The sequence below is a fragment of the Plectropomus leopardus genome, chromosome 4 (genome assembly GCF_026936395.1).
Source record: "Plectropomus leopardus strain MGB_pleo_1.0 chromosome 4, ASM2693639v1, whole genome shotgun sequence".
In the NCBI taxonomy this organism is placed as follows: Eukaryota; Metazoa; Chordata; class Actinopteri; order Perciformes; family Serranidae; genus Plectropomus; species Plectropomus leopardus.
In genome coordinates, this window is record NC_142179.1 from 905,001 (window position 1) to 915,000 (window position 10,000).

The following is a 10,000-nucleotide window of genomic DNA, read 5'->3' on the forward strand; positions in this document are numbered from 1 at the left end:
CCTCCCCATGCTACACCCACCCGCACCCTCAGATCTTCCTCCTCCATCCATCTCATCGTCCCCCCCGCCCGTCATGGGGAGCAGAGCATTCAGCCGCTCTGCTCCAGCTCTGGGACTCACTCCCACCTGACCTCCGTCTAATTTTATATTGTATTTCTATATTTTATTTTGTCTCTTTAATATTGTGTCTGCTTTTATGTTGATGATGTAAGGTGACCTTGAATGTCAAGAAAGGCGCCTATAAATAAAATGCATTATTATTATTATTATTATTATTATTATTATTATTATTATTATTATTATTATTATTATTATTATTATAGAGAAGAAGTTAAATTACACAGAATCCGCCGGAGAGAGAAATTTGTTTAACTAAAGCTGCTCTGAAAAACTTTGTTGAAAAACTTGTGATACAGAAATGATTTTAAGTGTCTCCACTGGTTTAGAATCAGAATTTTCTTTTTTGAGAAATTATGTTTTCTTTCAAACATTTTGGTGATTTTTAAAATTTTTTTCTTTCATTGTGGGGATGTTTTTTTTCTTTTAAAAGAAATCCTAGCGATTCTTTTTTTTTCTTTAAAATTTTTGGGCTTTCTTAAATATTTGTTAATTTTTTCTCAAAAATGTTTGCAATTTTTTCCCTTAAACTTCTTTTACTGTTTTTTCCTTTAATATATGGCGATTTTGTTTTTCTTTAAAACTTTCGGGTGAATGTTAGGTTGTTTTTCAAACTTTGACTTTCTTTTTTTTTCTTTTTTAAATTTTAAATGTGTGTGTGTATATATATATATATATATTCAGTATCCAGCAGCATGTACAGTATGTGTGCTTTTCTGACTTACATCTTTATATTATATGTATATATATATATATATATATATATATATATATATATATATATATATATATATATATATTTAAATTTAAATATATATTTCATTTTTGCGATTTTTAAAAAAGTTGTCTGCATCACTTACTTTTTCTTATTTTTTAAGACATGTCTCTTCCTTTTTGCACCCCCTTCATAAATAACGAACAGTCCCTAATGTGTCCCTGTGTTTTCAGTTGGGTGCAGTGCGCGGGGCGACCTGCAGGGGGCGCAGCCGGCGCCCTGAACAGCTCGCAGACACAGAAGAAGAAGAACAGCTGGCTGCTCTGTGGTCGTGTATTTCACCTGTTTCCTCCCAGTTTAACCAGCAGCGGTGATGGCGGCCCGCCGGGCGGTGGAGGTTTACCTGGACCTGCTGTCGCAGCCGTGTCGCGCGCTCCACATCCTGCTCAGCTGCACCGGCATCCCGCACACCGTCCGCACCGTGGCCCTGCGGAGAGGTGAGCAGTTACCGGCGACTAACGACCCACCAATCGCCGGTTTAACCAGTTTAACCAGCGTGACCAGTGTGCTGAGTGAGCGGTCAGCGCTGCGGTCAGTCAGCGGGTTAAAGGGTTAAAGTGTGCCCGCTGTGATGACTTTTGCGCCGGTGAACTTTGACCCACATCAGCGCTCTTATCACCGCAAACAGCACCTCATAAATATTCTGTCGGATTTTAGATGTTCTAGTGAGAATTACGAAAATAATCAACGTTGATAAAAATGAAAGATATGTCTGAAGTCAGCGTGTTCTTCTGGTTAATTCGGCGCTCAAATAACAGCTCAAAGCAGCTTTCTGTTTTGGCTTAATGACAGTTTTATAGTTGGGTTCGCGCTTCTGTCTTCATCCAGCGCGCCGTTTAATAAGTGAAGAAAAGTTGCTAGAAGTAAGAAATGACCGCTGGAGATGTGACGGCTGCCTCACTGAGATGTGATGATGATGCCGAACTGTGTGAAAGGCTCCTGTCAGCCTGAAGTGTCTGTTCACCAACAGTCAGTGTGGTGTGTGTCCAGGACAACGCGTGAGAATCCTTAAACGTGATTTCTGACTGGACTTTGGTTTGAGCTTTTCTATAAACTGGCCTCTGTGTGCAGGAGAGAACAGGACTCCGGACTTCACCAAACTGAACCCCATGCAGAAAGTTCCTGTCATGGTGGACAACGGCTTCGTCCTCACAGAGAGGTACACACACACGCACGCACACACACGCAAACTTTCTGACTTTATACAACTTGAGTTTTATTTTGGAAAAGCAACAAATCTCAGGATTCTTCATCATGTTTTGGTTGTTTCATGCGTCAGTTTGTCTTTAATATTAAGACTTTACTCTCTCTGTGTGTGTGTGTGTGTGTGTGTGTGTGTGTAAGTGATGCCATCATGAAGTACCTGGCCACCAAGTATGATGTCCCGGAGCACTGGTATCCAAGGCAACCAGAGAGACGAGCCAGAGTGGACGAGTACACAGCGTGGCATCACACCAACACACGACCGCACGCTGCTAAAGTGTTTATACTGGAGGTACACACACACACACACACACACACACACACACACACACACACACAGATACTAAGACGTGTGATGTCTGTTTAACGTACAGACGTGTGCAGATTTATTGGAACCTTCCATGAAAATAGAAGAATTCATCATTTTGTCTGAAATAACTGACAAAAGTAATCGGCATCCATCATCGTTTATTCGGTATTTAATGAAAATCAGACACTGCTTTTAGTTTGTGATACTGAGGCGAGCCGTGTTTTGTGATAATGGGCTTTTTAAATGCGTGTTTCCTCTGCTCCGTGTCCAGTGTGCACACGGTGACACCAACAGCAGACTAACTGTTCTCAATTTAAAAAGGCTCAACGACTGATGACGAACTCAAGACTCTAATGAGGGAAACTGTCTGTTTGAGATTTTACTATAATCCAGTTTAAATCCAGTTTAAATCCAGTGATAACCCTGTTTGAATCCGGTGCAGGTGCTCTTACCGGTTCAGAGCGGCGCTCCGGTGGACGAGGGCCGTTTGTCTCGTGCTCTGTCTCAGCTGGAGGACACTCTGGACAAACTGGAGTCCATGTTCCTGCGCAGACAGCCCTTCCTGTGCGGCGATGACATCACGCTGGCCGACCTGCTCGCCGTCTGTGAGCTCACGCAGGTCAGACGCTCGCTCTGCTGTGACATGTGACGTGTCAGCAGCTGTTTGTAAACAATAACAATCGCTGACCGTCTGTTATATTTGTAAACAATAGCAGTCATTGATCGTCTTATAAAATCAGACATATTTTTTCTGTATGAAAGGTTTTTGGCCTTTTTTCCTTTGAATTGTTGGTTTTTTGAAAAAAAAAAATTAAAAAGGCAATTTAAAAAAAATTTAACCAAAAAAATCGTTGCCCGTTTTTTTTTTTTTTTTTTTTTTTAATTTGGGGCTTTTTAACATTTTGGCAGGTATTTTTTCCATGGACATTTTTGGTCTTTATTTACTTTGAAACGTTTAGCAATTTATTTTGCAGAGAAAAAACATTTAGCATTTAGTACTTTTGCTGCTCTTTATTTCTTAAAAAATATTTGGCAGTGTTTTTGTCTTTAAAATTATTGGGCAATTTTTAAAGAAGACATACCGTCCTATTTGATGTTTTGTATTTTATTTCTGTGAAAATCTGATTTTTTTCAAGCTTTTTTATTGAAATACCATCATTCTTCAAAAAGTTTTGGTATTTTTCTTTTTTCTTGGAAAATTACCAAATGCCAGAAACTGAAAACAGAAATCATTGTTGGATGTTCAGGCAGTTTTGTTTGTCGGCCGCGCGGTGATTGGTTGTTGGTTCTGAGCATGCTCACTGTGTGTCCCCGCAGCCTCTGGGGGGGGGCAGGGACGTCCTGCAGCAGCGTCCTGAGCTGCAGCGCTGGAGGAGCAGAGTCCAGGCCGCCGTCGGCGAGTCCTTCGACCGCGCTCACGCCGTGCTGTACGCCCTCAGAGCCCGCCAAAAAGCCAAGCTGTGACATCACCACAGAGGGGCGGGGCCAAGACACACCTGACTGTCCGGCGTCCAGAGTCGATGATGATGATGATGATGATGATGAAGAGGTCAGGTGTGTCTGATGGGTTTTCCAGTAATTTTAAATAAATAATCACAAACTGATTGATCTGATAAACACACAGGTGACGGTCAGCTGATCAGATTTTCAGTTTGTTTTCAGAAATTTAAACAAAAACAATTAAAAAAAAAAAACTGTCTTCAAACTTCTGATTGTAAATAAAATGTTTTCATCAGATCAATAACTTTATTAATAATAACAATAGTTTAAAATGTAATGAAGAAAAATAAAAACAAGATTTTATTTTCACATTAAGTCGTTCAGTTCGTTTATTTACTCGTCCATCTGTCGCCGTGACAGCAGTGACAATGTAAAGCCCCGCCCCCTGCAGGACTCATCTGACGGTTGAGTCGTCGCCCCGGGAAACCATCAGTGAGGTTTCATCAATAATCAATAATAACTGAATAATGTGATTCTAATCTGGCCCCTGGTGGTCCCCAGACATTTTCTGATGATTGTGGACTCACAGAAAACCAAATCAGATGGCGTGAAAAACATGTGGCCCAGTCACATGACCTGAGGAATGGTGGAATCTGATTGGTCCTCTATAGAGGGGGAGGGGCCTGGCTCCGTTTGGCCGGATGCTCCTCCTCCTCGTGTCCTTCATCCCGTCCTCGTTTCCTTCCGGCGCTGCCAGAGACGGATTCCGCCACATGCTGGGGGGCGGGCTCAGGGGGCGGGGCCATAGCAGCAGCATCGTCGGGGTACATGAGCCTGTGAGCCGTCTGCAGCATCTCTGGATCCTAAACACAGAAAACATCATTGAGGACTACACTTCCCACCACGCACCTGGACAGTGTGACATCAGCAGGCCACAGATGACGCGGACCAGCGACGTCACTACCCCAGATAATAATCGATTCTGCGACCATAACTTTTGCCTGGTTTCCAAGTCTGTGCTGTTCCACCTGAGGAGGCGTTCAGACTTCACGGCCTCAGGAAAACACCTGTTCGATGCTGCGTGGAGTCAGCGTGGCGTGGACAGAGCGCCGCACAGAGCGAGTTCTACGGATGAGTCAGAGTTTCCAAAAAGTAGACGAGACAACGACAACAGACGAGGACAGAAGAGCGCGTCCGTTCTGTCGCGCTGAACGCCGTCAACGACCAGACGCTGAGAGACCGGACACACCGTGAGACGCAGGAGACGCATACAACCGGAAACAGTCACAACTTTACAGTTTGGGTTAGTTTTCTGCTGGTGGAACAGTACAAGTGTTGCAGTACTACAGTAGTATTGCAGTACCTGTAACCAGCGGTGCTGCAGAGCCTCCTCGATGGTCATCCTCTTACTGGGATCAACGACCAGCAGCTTCCTCACCACGTCCTTCGCTACACACACACACACACACACACACACACACACACACACTGAGCACTGTACTGTAGTAGTATGACAGAAGTATTACAGTAGTACTACAGTAGCAGTGACGTGTCTCAGTACCTTGGTCAGAGACGTGTCTCCACTTGGACTGAACCATGATGAACTCTCCTCTGATGATCTGCTCCGTCACCGACTGATGACCGAAACTCTCGTGGAACGGAGGATACCCTCCTAGACTGAGGGACAGATGGACAGGGACACAGGGACAGAGACAGACAGACAGACAGACAGAGACAGGTTAACACCTGAGCAAAAACTACCTGGTAAACAGACGTCCCTGTCAGACAGCTGTCCTACAGACAGAGACAGGTAGAGACAGACAGACAGAGAGTGGCAGAGACAGTTAGAGACAGAGACAGTTAGAGACAAAGGCAGACAGACAGACAGGTATAGACAGAGACAGACAGGTGTGAGCCTACCAGACGAAGAGCAGGACTCCGAGGCTCCAGGCGTCCACAGCCAGTCCGTACCCGGTGGTGGACGCCTGCGTGAAGACCTCTGGGGCCAAGTAAGACGGCGTCCCACACAGAGTCCTCATCAGCAGGGTAGAGTCCAGGATCCGGGACTGGTTAAAATCTGTCACCTGAGGGACAGAGACACCGTGAGGACGAGGAGGAGAATGGGGAGGATGAAGATGAAGGTGTCCATACCTTGATGAGACAGACGTCGTCCTGCGAGGACAGCAGGATGTTCTCTGGTTTCAGGTCTCTGTGGATGATCCCGTTACTGTGGAGGTACTGCACGCACGCACGCACGCACGCACGCACACACACACACACACACACACACAGGCACACGCACACAGAGTGAGTGAGTGAGTGGTGAGACATGGTGGACTCTTGGTGGTTACCGTGGCGACAGTGTCTCCGTCTCACCTGGACGGCTCGCAGCATCTGATAGAAGTAAAGTTTGGCGACGGATTCTTTGAGCTGCTGCTGAGACTTCACTCTGTGGAACAACTCGCCCCCCTCCATCCTGAGGACAGAGACACATGGGGACAGAGACACATGGGAACAGAGACACATAGGGACAGAGACAGACAGTGACTCTCTGATCAGAGACAGAACTGATCCATTTATTGATCAGATTCCTGAGTTTGACTCACAGCTCCAACACGATGTAATAACTGTCCTCCGTCTGATAGAAGTCCTCTGTCTTTATGAGACAAGGCTGCAGGACACGAGGACATGAGGAGAGGATAAAATAGGTTATTAGTTTTAATGATTACATAATAATAGCTATAATTAAATAACTCATAATAATTATAATAATGTTATAAATATTTCATATTCATGATTAGAATAATTATTACATAACTAATAATAATAACTACAATACTAATAATTGTTATACATATTTCATATGAATGATTTTAGGCATTATTAAATAAAACTAATAATAATTTGTTATCCATAATTATTTCCTATTAATGATAATTACTATTACATAACTAATAACAATAATTTATTTCACATCAGTATTTTATGTATATAAATTAATTATAAATATATAAATTATAAAATAAAATAAATTATTTTTAATATTAAATAACAACTAATAATAACAGTAATAATAATAATACTTTGTTCTACATAATTATTATAATAATAATGATTAAAAATAACATATTAATAATGTTTTACATGATTATTTCACATTAATAGTAATTATAAATAATAACTATTAATTACTATGTAAAACAAATTATCTTATATTAATGATAATTATTGTAAATAACTGATACTAATAATTAGTTTTACATAATAATTATTTTATATTAATTATTGTAAACTCTCTTAAAGGAGCAGCCTGTATGATCTCGTCTCTTCTTCGTTGGTGTCGGACTCACGTGGTCGACTCTCTGCAGGATCTCGATCTCCATCTGTGCGTTTCGCGTCGCCGTCTGTGATTGGACAGAAACACACGATCACCATCCCAGCGTGCCTTCGGTCCACCGGTGAATCTGATGCGTTCAGACGCCATGTTTGTAGTTTTTACCTTCTAACTTTTACTACATCGCTGACAGGAAGGAAACAAGGAAACGAGGGGAGGAGGGAGAGCTGTCAGCCAATCAGAGAGCAGCGGAGACGACTCACCCCTTCAGACTGAAAGTTCTTCTTGTTTATTATTTTCACCGCCAACTTCCTGCAGGACGATCGCTCGAACGCCAGTTTGACTTCCCCGCACACTCCGCTGCAGCACGCACAGGGACACTCGTCTTTACATCTTTTCAGTGAGTTTTTAAAATGACTGACTTTTTCTCTCAACATTTTTTTTTCCTTTACAAAATTTTGGCTTTTTTTGCAATTTTGTTTTCTGAATTTTTTTTGCTGATTTTCTTTACTTTGACATTTTGGCAAATTTTTTGGACGAGTTTTTTTTTCTTTTTTAAGGTATTTGCCAGTTTATTTTTTTTTAAACATTTTTGGTAATTGATTTTTTTTTCCTTTAATGTTTTTGGAAGTTTTCTTTATAATTGTTTCTGGCAGCGTCTCAAGGCACAGGGAGTGACATCACGGCGGTGTGAACGGTGACTCACGTGCCGATGCGTCGACTCAGCAGATATTTCTCCTGCAGCTCTTTGGGTAAACTGGACTGATCGTCTGACATCAGGTCGATGAAGACAAACACTGCACACAGACAGATGGACGGAGACAGACAGGGTGAGACGTGTCCCAGCGGTCACCTGTCCAGGTGTGTGATCTGGTTCTCACCTTTGTTTCGGGGCTCGGACAGAGCGAGCACGGCGTTGTTGATCAGAGGAAGCTTCCTGTCCCGACCGATCTTTATCCCGTCAACAAACGTCCCGTTGTTACTGTAGTCCTCCACAAACACCTCGCTGCCCTCCTGACGGGGACACAGACGGACACACACAGACAGACAGACGGCATCCCGTCAGCAGCGAGACTCAACTCATGGCCCACGGCCCAAATCTGGCCCCTGGTGGCCCCCCAAACATTTTCTAATCCACACTAAAACATAAAGTGATTGACTCTGTGGACAGTTTTTGTCCTCTTAATGTCCAAAAAGCATCAGAGTGAATAAAACAGCATCAACATAGATCCCCCACACCCCGACAGAGGACACAGCTGAGACACTAATGTCCTAAAAGTCACAGAAGTGTCCTAAAATCACAGAAACGTGTTTGTGGCTTGTGACTTCCTGTTGTTTATGATATTATTTTGGAGGTCAGTAAACAGGAAGTGATCTCACTCTGTAGATCCTAAAGTGCTTCTTGCTGTAAATCCTGAACTTTGGAGAATCGCGATCGTTCGGATCCCCGAAAACATAGTGACACCTAGAGCCCCGCCCAAACAGGTACTGCTCCTCAAAACAGTCTGTAAACAAACAAACAAACAAACATACAGTAAACAAACAGGTACCGCTTCTCAAAACAGTCTGTAAACAAACAAACAAACAAACATACAGTAAACAAACAGGTACCGCTTCTCAAAACAGTCTGTAAGCAAACAAACAAAACAAAGAGGTGTGTGAGCTCACCATGGCTCCTGAAGCCGGGGGCCATGGGCAGCAGGCGGCCCCAGGGTTGAGGTTCGGGCTCCTCGGGGACGGACGACAGCGTGACGGGGAGGGTGTCCGCGCTGCTCAGCGTCCCCGAGCCGCTGGACGACTGACTGGCTGAGGTCGGCCCGCTGGAGGAACTGGAACCAGCCTGGGACTTAGACTGGGAGGGGGACTGGGTGGAGAGGACCTGGGACAGGGACTGGGTGGATTGGGTGGACGGGGTCTGGGAGGACTGGGGCTGGTCCCCTTCCTGGGGAACTTCTTCAGACATGTTCAGCTGTGCAGACACATGAGGTCATACTGGTCATACAGGGCACCTTTAACAGCTCTGCACCAAATTGCGTTTAGAAAATGTTACATTTTAAATACATTTGCCTGTTTATTCGTAATACCAACACAGAAAACCAAAACACGAAACCTGTATCCGATAAAGCGAGTCTTCTCTTCAATTCGGCTCAAACTCAAAATGAAATAAACAATAATCAGACTTTGAATGAGTGACCTCGTTGACTTTAACCCGCCTTCAGTCAAAACCAACACTCGGACAAAGTCGCCTTAAATCAAAGGATTTTTATATGACGTTCGCTGTCAGGTCACACTGGTCGTTCTGGTCCCTCCTCAGCCTCCTCATCAGGGCACCAGATCAACTGCTCCGCGCCAAACTACTTTAGAAAAAAAGATACTTTCAATAAGCTTTCCAATTAAGTCACAACGGCAGCAAAGAAAACACGAGTTGGAGAAGTTTCAGAGCTCATGAGGAGCTTCTCTTCAGTTCGGCTCAGACTCAACATCAAATCAACATCAAACAGCTTTTAAATCTGAAACCTGATTGTTTCAGACCCGCCTTCAGTCACAGCCAACACGCGGACACAGGCGCCTTAAATCACCGCGTTTTTAAACGGACTTCGTTCTGGGTTGAGATGTTTTTCTGCAGACTGATCCGGGACCAGAACCGGAGAGGCGACCCGGATAACACCGGAATATAAACCAGAACTAGCCGACCGACCCGGCTCCACATCCGCCCCCACCCCGGCGACCTGCTCCATGCGAACCGAGCCGAGCCGAGCCGAGCTCCTGCACTCACCGTCAGACCGGATCCCCCGGATCTCTGCAGCTAAACACACCGGAC

At 44.1% G+C, this 10,000-nt stretch overlaps 2 protein-coding genes across 3 annotated transcripts in view; one reads left to right on the top strand and one right to left on the bottom strand.

Moving 5' to 3' along the window:
* The first annotated feature begins 1,108 nt into the window (after positions 1-1,108).
* gstt2 (glutathione S-transferase theta 2) lies at positions 1,109-4,216 on the top strand. Its single transcript, XM_088076151.1, has 5 exons — positions 1,109-1,329; positions 1,964-2,051; positions 2,237-2,387; positions 2,848-3,024; positions 3,723-4,216. Exons 1-5 carry the CDS (start codon positions 1,206-1,208, stop codon positions 3,867-3,869), a joined length of 687 nt encoding a protein of 228 aa, XP_087932277.1. The 5' UTR covers positions 1,109-1,205; the 3' UTR covers positions 3,870-4,216.
* Positions 4,217-4,221: 5 nt separating this feature from the next.
* chek2 (checkpoint kinase 2) overlaps positions 4,222-10,000 on the bottom strand; it is a 5,872-nt gene continuing 93 nt past the window's right edge. The window contains exons 1-14 of one of the 2 annotated variants that reach the window (XM_088076145.1): positions 9,956-10,000; positions 8,848-9,148; positions 8,560-8,684; positions 8,061-8,193; positions 7,886-7,976; positions 7,443-7,539; positions 7,196-7,249; positions 6,452-6,516; positions 6,222-6,321; positions 5,997-6,083; positions 5,766-5,929; positions 5,407-5,522; positions 5,209-5,294; positions 4,222-4,708 (exon numbers count right to left, since the gene is read on the bottom strand). The exon at positions 9,956-10,000 is cut by the window's right edge and continues 93 nt beyond it. In XM_088076145.1, coding sequence (XP_087932271.1) covers positions 4,511-4,708; positions 5,209-5,294; positions 5,407-5,522; positions 5,766-5,929; positions 5,997-6,083; positions 6,222-6,321; positions 6,452-6,516; positions 7,196-7,249; positions 7,443-7,539; positions 7,886-7,976; positions 8,061-8,193; positions 8,560-8,684; positions 8,848-9,142 — 1,611 coding nt within the window. In that variant the 5' untranslated portion in view covers positions 9,143-9,148; positions 9,956-10,000 and the 3' untranslated portion in view covers positions 4,222-4,510. Of the gene's footprint in view, positions 4,709-5,208; positions 5,295-5,406; positions 5,523-5,765; positions 5,930-5,996; positions 6,084-6,221; positions 6,322-6,451; positions 6,517-7,195; positions 7,250-7,442; positions 7,540-7,885; positions 7,977-8,060; positions 8,194-8,559; positions 8,685-8,847; positions 9,149-9,289; positions 9,898-9,955 lie in introns of those variants that run through there. The other variant, XM_088076146.1, reaches the window with a different exon arrangement.

What these genes read in the sequence shown, in the direction of transcription:
- gstt2 (XM_088076151.1), top strand. Translation starts at nt 1,206, where the DNA reads ATGGCGGCCCGCCGGGCGGTGGAGGTTTACCTGGACCTGCTGTCGCAG. An exon ending in CACCGTGGCCCTGCGGAGAG is followed by an intron (nt 1,330 to 1,963) that starts GTGAGCAGTTAC and finishes CTCTGTGTGCAG; the next exon opens with GAGAGAACAGGACTCCGGAC. An exon ending in GGCTTCGTCCTCACAGAGAG is followed by an intron (nt 2,052 to 2,236) that starts GTACACACACAC and finishes TGTGTGTGTAAG; the next exon opens with TGATGCCATCATGAAGTACC.